At 42.0% G+C, this 21982-nt stretch overlaps 1 protein-coding gene across 1 annotated transcript; it reads right to left on the bottom strand.

The window, feature by feature from the left end:
* Nucleotides 1-3925: 3925 nt before the first annotated feature.
* Nucleotides 3926-21782, bottom strand: skp2.L (S-phase kinase-associated protein 2, E3 ubiquitin protein ligase L homeolog). The gene is given in 10 exon segments (NM_001096366.1): nt 3926-4139; nt 6032-6139; nt 8125-8176; nt 10507-10634; nt 11990-12088; nt 13357-13491; nt 14161-14304; nt 15296-15407; nt 19174-19430; nt 21769-21782. Coding segments are annotated over 10 exon segments (1263 nt in total).
* Between the last annotated feature and the right edge of the window lie 200 nt (nt 21783-21982).

The raw sequence follows: 21982 nt of genomic DNA, 5'->3' as shown, positions 1-21982 counted from the left end.
GCCGCAAATTTTCGCGGGCGTTTCGCGAATTTATTCGCTGGCAGCGAAACGCGCAAATTCGCTGCGAATTCGCGCCTGGCGAATAAATTCGCCCATCACTAATTACTAGTCTTCCTGTTGATAAAAAGTCACGGAAACCTTTTCAATAATATGTTCATTTATAACATAATACACAAAAGTATATCTTGTAAATTATATCCTTAGACGGTGAGTAGTGATGTCATTTCTGTCACATGACTCACTGAAACTTGTGTATTATAATAAATAAAGAACCCCCCAGTTGCAAAATATGAGGATATTAGACGTTACAGAGGAGTTTGGAGGCCTTGTGTTTTTATATGGTCATGAAACTCCTCGGTAACTTATAATATCCTTATATTTTACAAGAGGGGGAACTTTATTCACTTTGTTCAATTGTTCCCATTGAGTAACATGTTGCTCACGAGCCACGGTTGGGGATCACTGCTAATGTATAGTAATATAAACTAGGGATGCACAAAATCCTCTATTTTGGATTCGCGAAAGATTCGGCCCAAAACCGAACCCTAATTTACATATGCAAATTAGGGATGGGAAGGGAAAAAATGACTTCCTTGTTTTGTGATTAAAAAGTCACCCAATTTCCCTCCCCATATGCAAATTAGGGGTCAGTTCAGCTGGGCAGAAGGATTAGGCCGAATCCTGCTGATAAAGGTGGAATCCCGAACCGAATCCTGGATATAAATACAATATAAACTTGAAACGCAACAATTAATCAACATTATAGCCACAATCCCCATTGTTCCTGCTGATTTCCAGAACATCCTCTGTGCTATTGTCCCTTACCTGAGCTTAGGGACCCACTCACAATATACAATTTTGTAATAATAAAGGCCAGATTATAATGATACCAAGTCATTCTGCATCAGAATGTAATAATGAGCCTTGTAACATCAGCTTCGATGATAGACAAACCTTATTTCCTGCTGGATATTTACAACGGCCCCTAAGATTAGCAGCTCAACAGCCTAGAGCCCACTGAGCATGTGCAGTGCCGCTGACACTCAGCACTTGGCCTAACAAGATCCAATAAGGGGGAGCTGCTGAGAACAGCTTTGTAGGATCAACTGGATCATTACTGTTAAAAAGCTGTCGAAGCTCTGGGCTGGTACAGGAAGTTCAGTATTAAATACGGCAATTCTAGCCCCATTCACTTTAAGGTTAATAAGCAAAAATACCACGGAATAGAAAAAAAAAAAGTGATTTATACAGTATACGGGTGAATAGGAACCACTTCTCCATTTACAACTTTTCATTGAAAAAGCTTTGCAGCCCATTTCAATTATTTGTATGAAATCACTTGGTAGATCCCCCATTTGTCTCCATTTTGGCACTTTTCTAGATTTTATAACCTAAAGGATAAGTAAATCTTAAAAATAAGTGAATGTTAAATAAATGAGGGGACTATTCTAAGCACTTTTGCAATGTACATTCATTTTTTTAATTCCAAGATATTAAAGGATACATGTACTGTTAACATGAAAGAATTTTGTTACAACAGCGCCACCTGCTGGTCATTTTCCCACCAGTCTGACCACCAAGTAGTCAAGGAAGTTGTCAGGAGAAACAAAGAGGCTGCTCTGATGTTCTTCTGCTTAGGAAAACAATTAGAAACCTTTCTCAAATCTTTCCTAAGCAGAAGAACATCAGAGCAGCCTCTTTCTTTCTCCTGACAACTTCCTTGACTACTTGGTGGTCAGACTGGTGGGAAAATGACCAGCAGGTGGCGCTGTTTTAACAACACATTTATATTAACAGTACATGTATCCTTTAATATCTTGGAATTAAAACAATATATAATGAATGTACATTGCAAAAGTGCTTAGAATAGCACCCTCATTAATATTACACACTTATTTTTTAGGTTTACTTATCCTTTATGCCTGTCCGGAGGGCAACACAGACTCCTGGGTATAAAACCATCCCTTTCTCACCTCCCACTAGTACATCATCAAATCAATCTGCACTGCTCTACTACAGCTCCCACTTGTAGGAACAACCCGCACAGTCTTTGTTTGGAATCAGCCAGACCCGGCTCTCCCATAGTGAATGGAATTAACCCTTTCGGTGCCATAGCTTGCTATTAAAACATGCCGCATAGATCAGAGTTTGGAAGTATAAAAGCTACGGCCATGGCACAAAGCTACTCGAGAGCCAGTGTTGTAGATGGAGAGGTACCTAAAGAGTTAATGCTGCTTGTACATAGGCTGTGCTAAAATAGTGACAAAATGAAACAATATAACGTAGATCTGGGTCACTACATGTAAGAGACAGCGGAGGAGCACCAGAAAGCCCAGATTTATACATGTACCCTCCCCCCATCCTGTGATTTGCCTTAAATTCAATCCCAGTGGTTTGTCTCAATGAACCAATTCAAATTGTGACCGAAAATCGCATAACAAGTCATTAATATGTGTTGTACTTAGCAGTTATATTAGTAATATTTATTAACATCAGAGACAAGCATCACCAGTGATGTTGCCCATAGCAACCAATCACATCTTCGCTTTTCTAACTTGTAGGCGACTGTTCAAAGTTAATCGCCGATTGGTTGCTATGGGAAACATCGCCGGTGATAGTGGTCGCCGATGTGAAAGGGGAACTATGGCAAAAATGAAAATTTTATATAAGCTTCCTCATACTAAAATAAGTAAACTTTGTAAATACAATCAAATATTCTGCATTGTTTCTGAAATAATCAAGTTTATCTTCACTATCCCTCTCTCAGCATCTGTTTCTCTTCATTCTGTCTTCATGCAGCAGTTGGGTGTCAGATATTCACTGACAGTTAGATCCAATATATCTTATAGGGGGGCTCCTTTCCTAGCAGATGTATTAGAGCTCACTCAAATAACTGATTCCAGTACAAACAAAATCTAACAAAATAACTGCCTTTTGCACAAATCCTGCATGTAGAGAGACATGATGTCTGGTGATTTTAATAGAGTGAGCTCTAATACATCTTCTAGGCAAAAGGAGCCCCCCTATAAGATATATTGGGTCATTCATCTGACTCCCAACTGCTGCATGAAGACAGAATGAAGAGAAACAGATGCTGAGAGAGGGATAGTGAAGAACAACTTGATTATTTCAGAAACTATGCAGAATTTTTAATTGATTGTATTTAGAAAGTTTCTCATTTCAGTATGAGGAAGCTTAGATTAATTTTCCATTTTTGCGATATTCCCCCTTTAATACATACTCTCCCCCAAGTGTGTCGAAATGACAAAGCCACCCCCTCCCCCGCTGGTCCCATTATTGTATCCGCTCTCTGACTGGTCGAATGGCAGTGATTTCACACCAGGACACTGTTGGCCACGTTTCAAACTACAATTGAACATTCAGAGGAATTCGGGAGGTTGTAGTTCATGTAATTAATATGGTCGCTACCCTCCATCATCAGTACAGAGCATGAGAGAAGAGGCAGTAATTTCAAACTCCGCAAGGTTTGTAGTCCAAGGAAAGGTATTATTTAGCTACTACAACGCCCAGCATCCCCCCCGTTGTATAACATCTTAAGGGTGCATACGCCTCATTCTCATCTCTTTGCCAAGTCGCTTGTTCCACAATAACCACATCAATGACAGAGGCTTTTTACATTGACCGTCTTCGTATCGTTCATTTCTGAGCAAATCAGAGTCCTAAATAAAAGGCTACGGAGCCCTTCTAAACACTCGGCCGCCGGCAGAAGCTTTCACTGCTCATTCAAACCACCGGCAGGGAACATGAAATGTGTTTGTTCTCCCTGGTTCCTTTCATTACTTTTAGTACAAATGAATATTCCCCCCCCCCCCCAAAAAAAAAACCTAATAAAAAAAGGAAAGGGTATTTAAAAAAAAAAAAGTTCTGGTTTTCTATCTTTTGTCCTTGTGCAGAGATTCCCCTATCACAAGTAGTCCTTATAGTTCAGTGTCAGTTTGCATTTCATGCCCCACATTTCCCGGCTCTTTCGGATTCCTGAAGTGGGTCGGCCGATGGTGCTGAAGTACGAGCAGTTTATCTTTATGTGCGGGAGGGAATCCTTCAGGATCTGCACGGAGCCTTCAGACACAATGCCAAATACACTCAGACTCTTTAGCAGGGTCTTCTTTCCAAACTCCCTAAGGGCAAACATAAGAGTAAATAAAGAGTATAAGGTCATATAAATGGGCTATGGGGATTCATTAAAGGGATACTGTCATGGGAAAACATGTTTTTTTGTTTTTTTTTTAACACAGTTAATAGTGCTGCTTCAGCAGAATTCTGCACTGAAATCAGTTTCTCAAAAGAGCAAACAGATTTTTTTTATATTCAGTTTTGAAAGCTTGGGGCTAGACATATTGTCTTGTCTGCTGTACTGCAAGTAAGGTTGCCACCTGGCCGGTAAAAATTATGCTTGATGCCAATGTTATTAATAGGAAAAAATGCCAAGAATGTAGGAAGGCCAGTATTTTTTTCCCAAAAAGGTGGCAACCCTAACTGCAAGTTAAGGTGGCCATAGACTCAAAGACCCGCTCGTTTGGCGACATCGCCAAACGAGCGGATCTTTCCCCGATATGCCACTAAACTGCATGGCTATATCGGGGGTAATTCGAACGTTCGGCCGTATGGCCGAACGATCGAATTACGATACGCCAAGGGGTTCCGACGGGTAAAAATCCAACCGTCCTGATCGATATCATGGCCAGATATCGATCGGGAAGACCCGTCGGAAGCCCCCATACACGGGCAGATAAGCTGTCAAATCGGTCCAAAAGACCAATATCGGCAGCTTTATCTGCCCGTGTATGGCTACCATTAGAGTGATATCACCCCCTCCCCCCCCCAGCAGCCAAACAACAGAACAATGGGAAGGTAACCAGATAGCAGCTCCCTAACACAAGATAACAGCTGCCTGGTAGATCTAAGAACAGCATTTAATAGTAAAAGCCAAGTCCCACTGAGACACATTCAGTTACATTAGGAGAAATAACTGCCTGCCAGAAAGTAGTTCCATCCTAAAGTGCAGGCACAAGTCACATGACTGGGGGCAGCTGGGAAACGGACAAAATGTCTAGCCCCATGTCATATTTCAAAATTAAATATAAAAAAAAATCTGTTTGCTCTTTTGAGAATTGGATTCCAGTACAGAAATCTGCTGGAGCAGCACTATTGACTGATGTGTTTTGAAAAAAACATGTTTTCTTATGACAGTATCCCTTTAAGGAATGTTTAAAGGAGAAGGAAAGCTACGGAGGCATCTTATTGCCAATAGATTAGTTGCAATAGTGCAAGCTAGAATGCTATATTTATTCTGTAGAATGTTTTACTATACCTGAGTAAAAAGCTCTAGAAACTCTGTTTGTTTAGAATAGCAGCTGCAGTATTAATGTGGTGTGACGTCACTTCCTGCCTGAGTCTCTCTCCCTGCTCTGGGCTCAGATTACAGTAGAGAAGGGAGGGGTGGGGGGAGAGGAGCAAACTGAGCATGCTCTTGCCCAGGGCAATGAGATTTAAGCTGAAGGCAGGAAGTCTGATACAGAAGTCCATGAGTACACAATAGAAGGAAAGAAATGTGGTGTTTCTTTTGACAGGGGACTCAGAGCAGCACTACTTTGGTACATTTAGATGGACCTTTCTGATAAGGCTTACTTAGTTTTAACCTTTCCTTCTCCTTTAACCAGAGAAACAGCCTAAAAACAATTTATTACAAACAAACCCTGATTTGCATATGCAAATTAGGGACGGGGAGGGAAATCACGTGACTTGTCTCAAAACCAGTAAAAATGTTTTCCCCTTCCCACCCCTAATTTGAATATGCAAATTAGGATTCAGATTCGGTTCAGTATTCGCCCGAAACTTTCACGAACGGATTCGGCCGAATCCAAAATAGTGGATTTGTTGCATCCCTGACTCAGATGGAGGAATGAAGCTGCACAGAGAATCATTGACACCGGTACTAAAGGGTTTAGTGAGGAAACAGAAGACACAGCAAGAAAGAGCAGCGGCAGACACTGTAATGCAATAAACTTACAGCAGAGTAGAAGGGCAGATCTGATAACAGCGGCTCAGGCCAAGGTGCTGGAGATGGAGGAGCTGCTGCAAAACTGGGAAGCAGTCGGGGGTCAGCATCACACTGTCGCTGTATGAAAGAAGAACAGTCTCATTAGATCAGTTCCCTGGGTCCAGGCTTCATGCACATCACTTACACCAGGGGTCCCCAACCTTTTGAACCCATGAGCAACATTCAGAAGTAAAAGGAGTTGGGGAGCACCACAAGCATGAAAGATGTTCTTGGGGAGCCAAATAAGGGCTGCGATTGGCCATTTGGTAGCCCTTATGTGGATTGTCAACCTACCCTGAGACTCTGTTTGGCAGTGCACCTGGTTTTTATGAAACCAAAACTTGCCTCCAAGCCTGGAATTCAAAAATAATCACCTGCTTTGAGGCCACTGGGAGCAACATCCAAGGGGTTGGAGAGCAACATGTTACTCATGAACCACTGGTTGGGGATCACTGACTTACAGTATTATCAGTTCATAAGTCATTCTTGGGCACAACTACATAAATGGGACCTCATTCATCATGGCACATGTGTACAGAGGCAATTCATATATGTTGTAGTGTAGTCTTAATGGGCTAATTGGCCATTAAGTTAACTTTTTAGTATGTTACAGAATGGCTACTTTTTTTTTTTTTAAGTCTTTATTTTATTACAGGGAAGGGGGAGGGGAAATATACAACCAACACAAACTTGGTTCACAATTAAGATTAAGCAGAGAAACGTGATGTCTTCAGTGGTCCTCGCAGGGAGAGCCATCAAAGGAGTCAACATGTACAATACGTTATACAACACCTACAATATTATACGCAACCTCCTAACTGACAGCCTTTTGTACGTCAAATAACCGGAATTTGTAGCAGGTTAACATCCAGCCACGGGCTCCATATTCTCTCCGATTTATGCGGGCACCCTCTTGCCAGATAAGAGAGTTTAATGGAGGGGAGAGTTTTGTTAATTAGATTGACCCATTGGGTAACAGTGGGGCTGTTTGTACTCATCCAGTTCATTATCACCAGTTTTTTGGCACAATAGAGTGTGACCCGCATAAGTGTTCTGGTTTTATTCAGTGGCACACAGAATCTACTTTTAAGCAACTTTTCAACTGCCGCTTTTTTTTTTTATATATATATATATATAGTTTTTGAATTTTGTTGCCTTCTTCTTCTGACTCTTTCCAGCTTTCAAATGGGGGTCACTGACCCCATCTAAAAACAAATACTCTGTAAGGCTACACATGTATTGTTATTGCTACTTTTTATTACTCGTCTTTCTATTCAGGCCTCTCCTATTTCTATTCCAGTCTCTTAGCCATCTGGTTGCTAGGGTCCAAATTCCCCTAGCAACCGTGCACTGATTTGGATAATATTGCAAACTGAAGAGCTGCTGAATAAAAAGCTAAATAGCTCAAAAATCACAAATAAACAAAAATGAAAACCAATTACAGAATAGAGAATATCACTCTCTACATCAGTGATCCCCGACCAGTACCTCGTGAGTAACATGTTGCTCCCCAACCCCTTGGATGTTGCTCTCAGTGTCCTCAAAGCAGGGGCTTATTTTTGAATTCCAGACTTGAAAGCAAGTTTTAATCGCATTGAAACTAAGTAAAGTGCCAAGTAGAGTCTCTTGTAGGCTGCCAGTCTCCATAGGGGACACCAAATAGCCAATCACAGCCCTTATTTGTCATCCCAAGAGACTTTTTCATGCTTGTGTTGCTCCCCAACTCTTTTTACATTTGAATGTGGCGCACAGGTAAAAAAGGTTGGGGATCCCTGCTCTACATCATACTAAAAGTTCATGTAAACCTCTTTAAAGCTTGATCTGCCTTACATTTATATCCCCTTAACCCAATGATAAAGCATGAGAGTGTAATGTATTGAGTGTGCAGAACAGCTCTCCTTGATTTTATTAACAAGTAGGAGCTTCCCATATAGATTTACCATACAGACGATTGTGCCAGCAATACAATTTATCTGCCACTAGGGCGGCGGTGCTACGGTGGGTGGGTGCAGCAATATGATACACAAACAAATACACACAGGCTGTGAAATTACATTTATTACCTTAAGTCCAAGTCTGTTAATTCAGGGCATCGGGTCACAAGAGTCTTCACATCTAGAAGTAAAGCAAATAAAAGTTATGTGCTGTTTCTACTGAGCTGGGGTTTATAATGGATGAGAAATACACCAGGTCATGTGATTGGCTCCAGTAACACTCCTCTTCCCTACCAATAGCATATAAGGGTTACTAATGCCAAAACATCTATGGTAAGATTGAGGGGGTTGTTCACCTTATAATCACGTTTTTCAGTTCAGTTGATTTCATATTGTTCCCAAGAAATAAACTTTTTTTCAATTACTTTCCATTTTTAATTTTTTACTGTTTTTCCAAACTTTTCCTAAGTGTAAAGTTGAATGTCCCTGACTCTAGTGTTTGAGTCTGGCAGCTCAGTAATTCAGGTGCAGATTCTAAATTGTTACAATTTGCTCCATTAGTTGATACATTTGTCAGCAGCGTCTCTGGAGTTTTAGCAATTATTGTATCAATTCTAACAGCTGCCTGTAATGAAACCCAGGGATTCTGCTCAGTAGGGACAAAGATAAGAAATGTAACAACTAAATGTATCAATTGAAAACAGTTTACAGGGTCGGCGCCCCCCCCCTTCCTAGAGCTGCTTTAGAAGATGAAAAATGACACGTTACACTTTAATATTAGAAAAATACTACACCAGAAATAAAGACTTTTTCCAATTACTTTCTATTTTCTGTTTGTGACTGTCTGAAACCAACTGAACTGAAAAAAGTGTTGGAAGCTGAACAACTCCTTTAACCTTGTCACAGAGTGAAAGCAAAATACCTTACGGATCTGCTCTTTCTTTGGGAATGGGAGCAGCCAAGAATGATCAGCTACAGAATGACATGGTGCTATGACCAGCAGCCCAATAACTAGAGGCACAGACTGTACTAATTCCTTGGAAGGAAGGACAATTCTTCAGAGGGGATGTGCAACAGCAGAGCTTACAGCTTAGTGATGTGCTGATCAATAAAAAACTCAACCCGCCCTTGACTGTAACCTGCAAAATGTTGCCATTGTAGGACCCGCACCTGGCATGTAACCTCGTTATCTTGCTCTGTACTCTGCTACTTCTGTGCTGCCTCTGGTTCCAACACACTCCCCCAGTCTGACCTGCACCCCACCCTAAAGCTGGCCATAAACACCAAGATAAAGTCGTACGAATCTTCATTTAGTGCGATTGTTGGACTGTGTGTGGATTTCCATACCATGGTGATCAGTCGTTTAGTTGATCAGACAGGTTAGAAGATTTCTGTTGGCTAAAGATAATATCTCTGCATGTATTGCCTATCTGACCATATCAATGGCTGACTGTCACTACTATCTGTCAGACATAACTTTCTTATACAATTGCTGACTGTCAATTCGTGACCAGATCATCTGATTTTTTTTTTTTTTACTACTTTATATTAATCTGGATCGTTGTAGGTCGGGGGATTGCAATGAACGCTGTTGGTCGGACAGAAGGATAAAATCTGCACTAAGGCCAGCTTAAAGGGGAACTTTCGCAAAACTGAAAATTGAATCTAAGCTTCCTCAAATACACAAGGGGGGTTGAACTGAAATACTGAAACCTTCTAAATACAATCAATTAAATATTCTGTATTGTTTCTGAAATCAAGTTTATCTTCACTATTCCTCTCTCACCATCTGTTTCTCTTCATTCTCTCTTCATGCAGCAGTTGGGTGTCAGATTTTCATTGACAGTTAGATCCAATATATCTTATATGGGGGCTCCTTATGCCTAGAAGATGTATTAGAGCCCACTCTATTAAAATCACCAGAATTCATGTCTCTCTACCTGCAGGATTTGTGCAAAAAGGCAGTTACTTTGTTTGTACTGGAATCAGTTATTTGAGTGAGCTCTAATACATCTGCTAGGAAAGGAAGCCCCCCTATAAGATATATTGGATCTAACTGTCAGTGAATATCTGACACCCAACTGCTGCATGAAGAGAGAATGAAGAGAAACAGATGCTGAGAGAGGGATAGTGAATATAAACTTGATTATTTCAGAAACAATGCAGAATATTTAATTGATTGTATTTAGAAAGTTTCTTATTTCAGTATGAGGAAGCTTATATTCAATTTTCATTTTCGCGATCGTTCCCCCTTTAACTCACAATGGTTGCCCAAATTTCAACCTAAAGCCACCCGACCAGTGGTCAAGTCATGGGTCACTGGATTTCAGGTCACTTGTCCAGCCCTATAGATGAGTGTGGGAGTTCAACACTATCCAACAAACGTGCTATGGCCTCTTGCTGAGAATAATGTGAATCATTGTACGGATAGATCCAAAGCCAAACCTGTAGCAGGAAGTCCCATAAGACTGAGAATATGTAAGTAAATATATAATATTATATAGGAAGTACCAGAGAGCTCCAGGTTCTGCCGGTAGCCGCTGAAATTGAATTGGGTTAGACTGCCTGGCAGGTGTCCCACAGCACTCTTCACATGATCTGCTGTAAAATCACACCAGGACAAGTTCAGTTCATCCAACCTGCAACATAAAATTATCCAGAGATCAGCAACAGGCCCCCAAACTCCCAGTCCCGCACATTTACTTATTATACACACACACTGCCATCAAATGTATATGAATTGGCTTCATTTCAAAGTGATGCTATAAAGTTAAAGGGTAACTAAAGCTAAAATAACAGCGTGGGTCACATATGCTAAGAAAATACAGCTCATACAGATGAGGTCATATCCTGGAGGTGGGGCTATAAATGGTGTATCAGCACCGGCTCCTTAAAGCGGTGGTTCGGCTTTAAAGGGGTCGTTCAACTTTAAATTAACTGTGCATGATGTAGAGAGTGACATTCTGAGACAATTTGCAAATTGTTTTCAGTTTATGGTTCTTGAGTAATTCAGCAGCTTTCCAGTTTGCGATTTCTGTAATTTTGTTGCTAAAGTCCTAATTCCACTAGCAACCATGTAGTGATTTGAATAAGAGACTGGAATATGAATAGGAGAGGCCTGAATAGAAAGAGGAGTAATAAAAAGTGGTAATAATGATACTTGTGTAGCCTTATTTTTAAATGGGGTCAGTGACCCCCATTTGAGTGCTGATAAGAATCAGAAGAAAAGGCAAATAATTCCAAAAACGAGTCCAATGTAAAAGTTGCTTAAGTTTTAGAACATACTAAAAATTTATGTAAAGGTGAACTCCCCCTGGTTTTCTTTATTATAGTTTTTGAATTATTTGCCTTCATATTCTGCCTCTTTTGTTTACGCAGGCTCTGTCCTATTCATATTCCCATCTATCATTCAAACCACTTCAGGGTTGCTAGGGTCAGACCGTAGTGACCAAATACCAAACTAAACTGCTGCTGAACCAAAATCTAAATACCTAAATAGTCTACATTTGGGATGGGCAAATATTTTCGCCTTGTTTCACCGTGGAAACGATGCCCATAGACTTGTATGGTAACGCATGTCAAAATCTTATTTGGCACTCGTAGACTTTAATGGGCGTCGGCAACATTTCGCCGGCAAGGAATTTTTGGCGAAACGAACAGGTCAAATTCGCCCAAGCCTAGTCTACATCATGTTAAATTTGCACCTGGACAGTAACGCATGGCAGCCAATCAGATGATTGCTTTCAGTGTTCAACCTGCAGCTGGCTGAAAAAAGCTAATCCCTGATTGGTTGCTATGGGTTACTGCTCAGGGGCAAATCTGCCCAGTGTTTATAAATGAGCCCCAATGGATCTCCTCTATTATTTGTCCTTGGTAGTTCTCTACTGGAAATATTACCAGACAGATGCATCATTAATAACAGACAAGTCAGCCCTTAAACCTCACACAAATTCCACACTAAGTGCAGGGGCACACAGGGTTAAACAAACCTCACCTAGAACAGTTGCTTAACATTTCCGAGAGCGATTCCGAACTGAACCCTGAGCAGCCGCCAATGTTTAATCGGAGCAGATCTTCATTCTGTGAAACAGAGCTGAAATAAAACATGGCGGTGAGTGGTCACATGACGTTACACAGATGCAGTTACAGGCTGAATGGAAATTGCAACGAGAATAGAACGAGTGCAACTGCCAGCCAAGAACTGTCCCATAATCTCTCTTGTGATACTCACTCATGTTCTTTTTAAAGGGCCACTATATCTTACATACATGCATTGATTTGAATAAGAGACTGGAATATGAATAGGAGACGACCAGAATAGAAAGATGAGTAATAAAAAGTAACAATAACAATACATTTGTAGCCTTACAGAGCATTTGTTTTTTTAAAAGGGGGACAGCGATGCCCATTTGAAAGCTGCAAACAATCAGAAGAAAAAGACAAAACTATAAAAATGAATAATGAAAACCAATTGAAAAGTTGCTTAGAATTGGTCGTTCTATAACATAATAAAAGTTACTTTAAAGGTGAACCACCCCTTAAATACTACTTGCAGTTTGACACCATTATTATCCTAAGAAACCCTGAAGCAGCAAATGCAGGGCAATATCGTCATGAAGTTCCCCCGGGTCAGATCTTTACTTGCCAAGAGGTGACTAGGAAATGCTGCCTGCTCATTGGTTGCTAGACCATAATATATTACCCCAATAAAAATAGTAAAATGAACCTATAATAGATAGTAGGGATGCACCGAATCCAGGATTCGGTTCGGGATTCGGCCTTTTTCAGCAGAATTCGGATGAATCTTTCTCCCAGGCCAAACTGAATCCTAATTCGGATTTGGCCAAATCTTTGGCAAAGGATTCGGGGGTTCGCCGAATCCAAAATAGTGGATTTGGTGTATCACTAATAGATAGGGATGCACCGAATCCTCTATTTTAGATTCAGCCAAACCCCTGAATCCTCTGCAAAATTTGGCCGAATACCGAACCGAATCCTAATTTGCATATGCAAATTAGGGATGGGAAGGGGGAAACCTTTTTTTACTTCCTTACTTTGTGACAAAAAGTCACAAGATTTCCATCCTCGCCCCTAATTTGCATATGCAAATTAGGATTTGGATTCAGTTTGGCCAGGCAGAAGGATTCAACCGAATCCAAATCCTGCTGAAAAAGGCAGAATCCTTGCGGAATCCCGAACCGAATCCTGGATTCGGAGCATCCTTAATAATAGATACATTTATCCAGCTACTCTTCCCCTGGAGTGTTCTGGCACATCCATCTCAGCTAACGACGAATCCCAATTTCCAATTGATTACACTCATTAAGAGATAGCCCAGTGCGCACAGTAATGCTGTCTTACCTGATGATCTTGTCGGAGAGTACCAGTCCTTCCAAGCTCAGGTTCTGCAGTTTAAAACAGCGGGAGAGGATACTCTGAAGAGCACCCACACTTATTGTACAATTAGAAAGGTCCATGTGATGCAGGCGCAGAGGTCTAAGAAAAAGCAAATAAAGATTAATGGGACAATAACATTACAGGGTCATTAGACAAACCTATTTTATCGGATTAATAAAGGGGAACTATGAAAATTCTATATAAGCTTCCTCATACTGAAATAAGAAACTTTCTAAATACAATCAATTAAATATCTGCATTTATTCTGAAATAATCAAGTTTATATTCACTATCTCTCAGCATCTGTTTCTCTTTATTCTCTCTTCATTCAGGAGTTGGGTGTCAGATACTCATAGTTACCTCCAATATATCTTATAGGGGGGCTCCTTTTGCCTAGAAGATGTATTAGAGCCCACTCTATTAAAATCACCAGACATCATGTCTCTCTACATGCAGAATTTGTGCAAAAGGAAGTTATTTTGTTAGATTTTGTTTGTACTGGAATCAGTTATTTGAGTGAGATCTAATTCATCTGCTAGGAAAGGAGCCCCCCTATAAGATATATTGGATCTGTCAGTAACTATCTGACACCCAACTGCTGCATGAAGAGAGAATGAAGAGAAACAGATTCCGAGAGAGGAATAGTGAAGATAAACGTATTATTTCAGAAACAATGCAGAATATTTAATTGATTGTATTTAGAATTCCCCAGGCACACAGCTAGCAGCCTGTTTAGCAGAAATGTTAGGATCCATGGTGGACGCTTACCTAGTCTTTGTAAACATTGGCTCTCCAATGCAGGATCTGGGGCACCGAAATAGAACCACTCCCAGAGACAATACCCTACCGATGACTCCATCTGCCACGTGTTTGCCAGTAAGATCCAGGCTGTGCCACAGGGACTCGTCAGTTCTAGGGGGGCGGAAAGACAGGTAAACTAAGAGGGGGCACGGTTACAATTTTATAGGCTGAGGCTATTATGTTCCCTAGTAGCATCACCTTATGCAATGTAGCACCTGGACTGGTAGTCTGGATACTGTTAAAGGGAAACTAAACCCTAAAAATAATATTGCTAAAAATGCCAAATTTTATATACTGAACTTATTGCACCAGCCTAAAGTTTCAGCTTGTCAATAGCAGCAATAATCCAGGACTTCAAACTTGTCACAGGGGGTCACCATCTTGGAAAGTGTCTGTGACACTCACATGCTCAGTGGGCTCTGAGCAGCTGTTGAGAAGCTAAGCTTAGGGGTCGTCGCTAATTATCCAACAGAAAATGAGCTTCCCCTGTAATATAAGCTGATGCTACAGGGCTGATTATTAAATTCTGATGCTAATTGCACTGGTTTCTGTGCTGCCATGTAGTAATTATCTGTATTAATTACTAATCAGCCTTATATTGTGACATTTCTATTCTATGTGTACTGTATATTGTGAGTGGGTCCCTAAGCTCAGTAAGTGACAGCAGCACGGAGCATGTGCAGTGAATCAGCAGAAAAGAAGATGGGGAGCTACTGGGGCATCTTTGGAGACACAGATCTTTACTGCTAAAGGTATGTGGTTGCCTTGGGCTGGTACAGAAGCACAAAACATAATGTACAACATTTCTAGCTAATTCTTTAGTTAGGCTTTAGTTCTCCTTTAAATGCCAAAGGGGCTGCTGTAAGCTGCCATAGACTGGCGTTTTATACTGGCACTTTTGATGCTTGGAATGCAAGGGCCTGTTTTGAATCCCAGTCCAGGCAATGGTAAGACTTGTAGCACGTGCAGAACAAGGAGGCCTCGCAGGGACAAACCGCAGGGATGAAAACATCAAAGTGCCATTCATATAAATGGAGCAATGTATATGGCAGACAGTGATCAACAGTGAATATATACGATATTTCATTAACAATTAACTTACAAAAGCCGCTGCCATCGCTTGCAGACCCGGGAAGCTCTCAGAAGATCAATGAGATGCAGATAGTTAAAGATGCCCAACAGCAACTCATCAGGCAATGCGTCCCAGGAGATGACTGAAAAGGAAGAGGTAGGTGATTAATGATTATCTGTGACTCTCATAAAGACTAAGAATAGTGAGCTGCCATTAGGGTTGCCACCTTTTCATTAAATTTCTACTGGCCGGTGGTGGGGACGGGAACAAAAGGGGCGGCCTGTGATGTAAAAGGGATGGGCTGTGATGTAAAAGGGGCAGGCTGTGACGTAAAAGGGGGTGGAGACATCACAAGATGGACAGAAGGCGGAGAAAAGTTACGTTTCGAGCAGATTGGGGCAGGCCAAGGGCTTTTGTTAAGGATATTACAAATTAGGGGCCCGGCCGAGCTGCACCCCTGCTGTTAGAGAGCCAGACCCTGTCAGACCTTGGCCACTAATTTTTTTCTTTTTTAACTTGTGTGTGTGGGGGGGGGGGGCTGCCCACCAATATTTTTGTTTTTTACTCTTGGGGGAGTTTATAAACTTTTGTAGGGGGCAGGTCATTCATGTTTTTTTTTGTTTTTTTAACTTGCAGGGGGGGGCTAGCCACCAATGGGTCTGGGGTGGGTGGAGCCCAGGGGGACCAGAAACTTTTGCCGTACAGGGCCCCATAATTTCTGATGGTGGCCCTGGGTACATGTATTGGTTCTTGCAGCTTTGCCTTTGCTCATGATCAGCAACTGGTGCAGGGAGGGGCAGCCAATGCTGAAGCAATATGTACTGGTTACCTTGCGCCATTTCTAATGGTTTGACTATCGACAAGCAGGACAGACAACAGCTGCTAAATATATATATTGAGACTGTGAGCAATGACAACAAGGTAAGCTGCAAATACCGTAAAGCAGTTCAACCATTATCTGGTAGCTTTAAAATTCCCCTTGTGTGAGGATTGCATTCACGAATCTTTCCCTGATGGGCCCCTTACTCCTACAGTATGATCAGAATGTGACAGTTGGGCCCAAAACGCAGTTGGACAGCAGTCAGATCCTGCAGGATGAAGAAACAACCTTTCACTCTCTTATGGGAATTATAATGAGTGCAGTGTCCCCGCTTAGTTAGACTATCAGACTGAAAGCTCTTTTGGGCAGGGTCCTCTTCACCTCTTGTATTGGTTATCGGTTGCTATGTATGTCATTCAGTATGTTCCATGTATAATTTAGTGTACAGCGCTGCAGAATATGTTGATGCTTTATAAACATATCTTAATAATAATGGTGTATAATTTTATAGCTGCCATTTTCTTGAATGGGAAAAAACAATTCTGACACTTTTAAGCTTAAGGCTAATGTTAAGGGGATTTTGTTGGGATTTTTTATGGTGCCGTTTTTATTTCTAAAGTACACTGTTCACACTGCAAATAATTCACTCTACAATAAAATTTCATTCCTGAACCAGCAAGTGTATTTTTAGTTGTAATATTGGTGTGTAGGTGCATCTCAGGACATTTTGCCTGGTCATGTACTTTCAGAAAGAGCCAGCACTTTAGGATGGAACTGCTTTCTGGCAGGCTGTTGTTTCTCCTACTCAATGTAACTGAATGTGTCTCAGTGGGATTTGGATTTCTACTATTAATTGCTGATCTTAGATCTACCAGGCAGCTGTTATCTTGTGTTAGGGAGCTGCTATCTGGTTACCTTCCCATTGTTCTGTTGTTAGGCAGCTGGGGGGGAAAGGGAGGGGGTGATATCACTCCAACTTGTAGTACAGCAGTAAGGACAGAGACACACGCTGCTATTTGGGGAGATTAGTCGCCCAGCGACAAATCTCTTCTTCTTTGGGCGACTAATCTCCCCAAACTGCCTTCCTGCCGACTAGAATGTAAATAGCCGGTGGCATTGGCACTCGGAACACGAGGAAACTTCAGGCGACTTCGGAAAGCAGAAGCGATCCAAGTGCCATCCCGCCAGCGATTTAGATTCTAGCCAGAGGGAAGGCAGGTCAGGGAGATTAGTCGCCCGAAGAAGAGATTTGTCGCTGGGTGACTAATCTCCCGAAATAGCAGCGACACTAAAAGTGACACTGGGCTACTCAGCTGCAGATTCATAGAGCAGAAAATACTTGGCTATGCATTTTGATGCCGGAATCCAACCCATGCGTCTGCACCTGTTCCGGTGGAGAAGACGGCACATACAAGCACATCCTCTGACGAAGCTCCCAATGTTGTGAAACTCATCAGAAGGGAGTGGCTGACATGAGGTTAGGGTTGCCACCTGGCTGGTATTATACCGGCCCGGCCAGTAACAATGTTGCTTGATGCCAATGTTATTTATATGGAAAAACCATAAAAATATAGGGAGGCGAGTATTTTTTTCCAGAAAAAATGGCAACCCTACATGAGGTATGTGGACAGGGGGAAGACACAGCCTGGTGGTATGATAAGTTTTTTTTGTTTGTATAATTTTGTAATTAATTGCTGTAATGATTTTGCACAAATAAATGTCTGAAGTGAGCTACTGTGCCCATGTGTTTGATTATTTGCCATATGAGTGAGAGGTGCATGAGGATGGCATTAGCTCAACGCTACTTTGGGCTAAGAAGTCTGGTGCTGGCACTGCTGGGTGTCAGTCTCGGCATCCCCCCAGCCCAAACACTAAGCAAATACAAGGAGAGTCAGCCGGCACCAGACTACGTTATCCCGGCATATGGTGCTCTGAGGGGCTGGCAGTTGGGCAGAGGGGGGAGGAGCAGGAATGTACTCAGATAAGGCTGACAGTCACAGCAGGAGAGCACTATAAGGTGATAAAGCCATTGTCACCTCTTTATGCAGATTTCCTTACACACATACGAGAATACACTAAGTTCAACACAATTTAACACAATTTGGACAAAATGTGAGATAGAAAAACAGACAAAAACAAACAGAAAAGTCTATATGACCATTAGGCCAAGGACAGACTCCAGAGCAGGGCAAAGGTCAGAGTGAAAATGCTTGTCTTTGTGTATTTGGGCTGCTGCACGTGACTGCAAGTGACTGCACTTGTGGATCTTATTCAAATCAATGGAGATGGGGCACCGAGCGGATCCGCTTCTCCCAGTCTGAAATAAATACACAGGCCGAGAGCAGTGGAGCCAAGTCATGTTATGTAGCCTTATGCCAAAGCCCCCAGGGCTATTTCTACAGCCACCGCCGAGCCTTGTATGTAAATACTGTAACACCCCCTGCATGCTATGCCCTGAAGAATAGGAGGAGGGCAGTGCGGGAAAGCTGAAACATAGTAATTTAGTTTGAAAAAAAAGACTGTCTAAATTATACCTGCTCCAGGCATTAGGGTGCTGCTACTGGGGCCCTATCAGCAGCCCCCATTGCCGGCCAGCCAGGGGTTGAAAAAAAAAAAAGTCTACGGGTAAGGACACACGGGCAGATTCAGGGAGATTAGTCTCCTGGCGAAAAATCTCCTCTTCTTCGGGCCGACAATCTCCCCAAACTGCCTTCCCCTACCTTCCTGCCGGCTATAATGAAAAATCGCCAGCGGGATGGCACTCCTGGTGTGGCTATCAAAACATAACACCTGGCTCTTTGTTTTCCGAAGTTGCCTGAAATTTCCCCGTTAGGCAACTTCAGGAAACAAAGTGACGCAAGTGCCATACCGCTGGCGATTTTTCATAATAGTCGGCGGGAAGGCAGTTTGGGGAGATTGTCGCCCCGAAGAAGAGGAGATTTGTTGCCGGGATGACTAATCTCCCTGAATCTGCCCGTGTGTCCTTACCTTAAATGATACCTGCCCATCTGATCCAGGCATTACGGCGCCGCTAGTGGGAAGCCAGCAGTTTAAAGGGAAAATAAACTTTTTGACACAAGTTCTGTACCTGACTGAGCAGGTCTGGCCACCCGGGGCCGCCGTGCAATCACAAAGCACTCGTCCCGATCCCTCGGCCTCTGCCGTTTCTGGGGTGGAGTGGCTTTCACAATATAGTCCTGAGGGGTATTTTCTGTCTCTTGCAAATCCTTTTCCATAGGGGTCACCCCCATTCCGGAGAAAAGGTCAGACGGCTTGTTGGAGTCCCAGCACCACATGAGGTTAGATGCGTTCCTGCTGGAAGCCGAGATCTCCTGAAGATGTTTCCTACAACACAGAAAGAAAGTCTCATGTCTTCTGTATTTACTGGACAAATCAGCCCGTTACATATAATAAATATTACTACTTGTGCAGCAGCCCTAGTGTCCAATACCCTTTAGCATCTTCCCAGAATTCATAGCAGTCTGCACCACTCTTTTAAAGGGGTTGTTCGCCTTTAGATTAACTTTTAGTATGATGTAGTGATATTCTAAGAATTTGCAGCTGGTTTTCATTTTTTTTATTATTACGGGGTTTTGAGTTATTTATCTTTTTATTCAGTTTGCAATTTCAGCAATCTAGTTGCTAGGGTCCAAAATAACGTAGCAACCATGCACCGATTTGAATAAGAGACTGGAATATGAACAGGAGAGGCCTGAATAGAAAGATAAGTAATAAAAAGTAACAATATATTTGTAGCGTTACAATGCACTTGTTTTTAGATGGGGCAGTGACCCCCAATTTGAAAGCTGGAAAGAATCAGATGAGAAAGGCAAATCATTCGAAAACTATATAAAAAAAAAAAATAATGAAGACCAATTGAAAAGTTACTTAGAAGTGGCCATTCTACATCATACTAAAAATTAACTAGTGACCCAAAACCGCATAAATTCCACCCTGCTGCCTCCTGTTATGCCAAAAACAGCAACAAAATGTGCTTTTAAATATCATCTTTCAAGGAGGTGGTTCACTTTTCAGTTAACTTTTTTAGTATGTTATAGTATGGCCAATTATAAGCAACTTTTCAATTGGTCGTCATTATTCACTTTTTATAGTTTTATTGTAATGATTTGTCTTTTTCTTTTGACGTTCTTCAGCTTTCATACGGGAGTCACTGACCCCATCTAAAAACAAATGCTATGTAGGCATTGTCTTAACAGAAAAAGGAATACCCTGGAGCTGATATTGATGTGCTGTTTTGAAATCAGCAATCTTGTAAATTGCCAATCCCACCAGAGAGTGGAGAAGCCACATGCTGATTTTTACTGATTGAAGAAAACACCATTGTGCCTTATTTTAATTCATTTTACCTTTTGAAGCAAGTACTAAAAGCACTTTGACTTAATTATAAGTTTATTTTGGAGATAGCACTTTGTAGAAGTCACTGTAGCACTTTAAAACACACAACAAAAAATCTGTGCATAGACTTTCTATGGTTCAAGACACACACAGATTAGTGTTGTAACACTGAATATTAACAATATTGCACTAGGTTCTGTGGTTTGTTTTTTCCATAGTCTATTGGGTTTAATGTTTTAATTATTTTTATAGTAGATTTACAGTATGGAGATCCAAATTGCATAAAGATTGCTTATCTGGAAAACCCCAGGTCCCGAGCATTATTGATAACAGGTCCCATACTTGTACTTGATCCTGAGATATAATTAATCCTTCCTGGAGGCAACACAATCCTATTGGGTTTGGGGTCAGGCCACACGAGCAGATTCGGGGAGATTAGTCGCCCCAGTGACAAATCTCTTTTTCGGGGTGACAATCTCCCCGAACTGCCTTCCGCTGGCTAAAATGAAAATCGCCTGCGGCAATGCACACGCGGCGCTTCGTATTCCGAAGCTGCCTCACGAGGAAACTTCAGGCGAGTTTGGAAAACAAAGCGCTGCGCGTGCAATGCTGCAGGCGATTTTCATTTTAGCCGGTGGAGGGCAGGGGGAAGGCAGTTCGGGGAGATTGTCGCCCCGAAGAAGAGATTGGTCACTGGGCTGACTTATCTCCCCGAATCTACTCGCGTGGTCTTAAAAGATGTTTTTACTAGATTTCCGGTATGGAGATCCAAACTGCAGAAAGATTCCTTATCTGGGAAACACCAGGTACTTTACACTTACAATAATTATTAAATATTAGAATATGCCCTTTGTACTTTGTATGTAGCAGCAGCAGGAGGGCCCTTTGTGAGGTTGGGGTCCCAGGCAAAGTCTCTCTCCCCCTCTGGCCATAGGAACAGAAATAAACATGCAAAGGCAAAGACAAACAGTAATGGTGACTGAGTAGCAAATTGGCGCAATTGGCACATTATTTAGCGCAGAAACAAAGAGATAGGGGCAGAGAGAGAGAGAATTAGAGAGAGAGAATTAGAGAGAGGGAATCACAAACAGTCTAAAGAAAAGCCAACAATCAGCAAAGCCTTAGAAAGCTCCGGCACAGACTACAATTCCCAGAAGCACTGTTGCTGCGGCGACTTTTATCTCCTTAAACAGCTGGAGCGAAAATGGGTTTTTATCCGGAAGCCAAAAGTATTCTGTCCTGTGGAATTTACAACAGGAATGGGAGATCCCCAGGGCATCTGATCGGTAACAAAGAGAACACACACAACATAAAGGATCCCGGTTACCTGTGCATGTTCATCAGCGCGCCAGATCTCTACACTTGCAAACTTCCCGCTCCCGGAATACTAGCGTCACCAGCCACTGGGATTCGAAGTGCGCACGCGCAACTCCTCCACATCCGCTCTGTCTGTGAGATTGTGCAGCTGTTTTACGTGTGGTGCTGCTAGAGGTGTCGCTAGGGGGAGCTGTGGGGATAATAGTCTATGGAAGGGAGTGTGA

This window comes from Xenopus laevis, chromosome 1L, assembly GCF_017654675.1.
Source record: "Xenopus laevis strain J_2021 chromosome 1L, Xenopus_laevis_v10.1, whole genome shotgun sequence".
Taxonomy (NCBI): domain Eukaryota; kingdom Metazoa; phylum Chordata; class Amphibia; order Anura; family Pipidae; genus Xenopus; species Xenopus laevis.
This window is presented reverse-complemented; position numbering and strand designations above follow the sequence as displayed.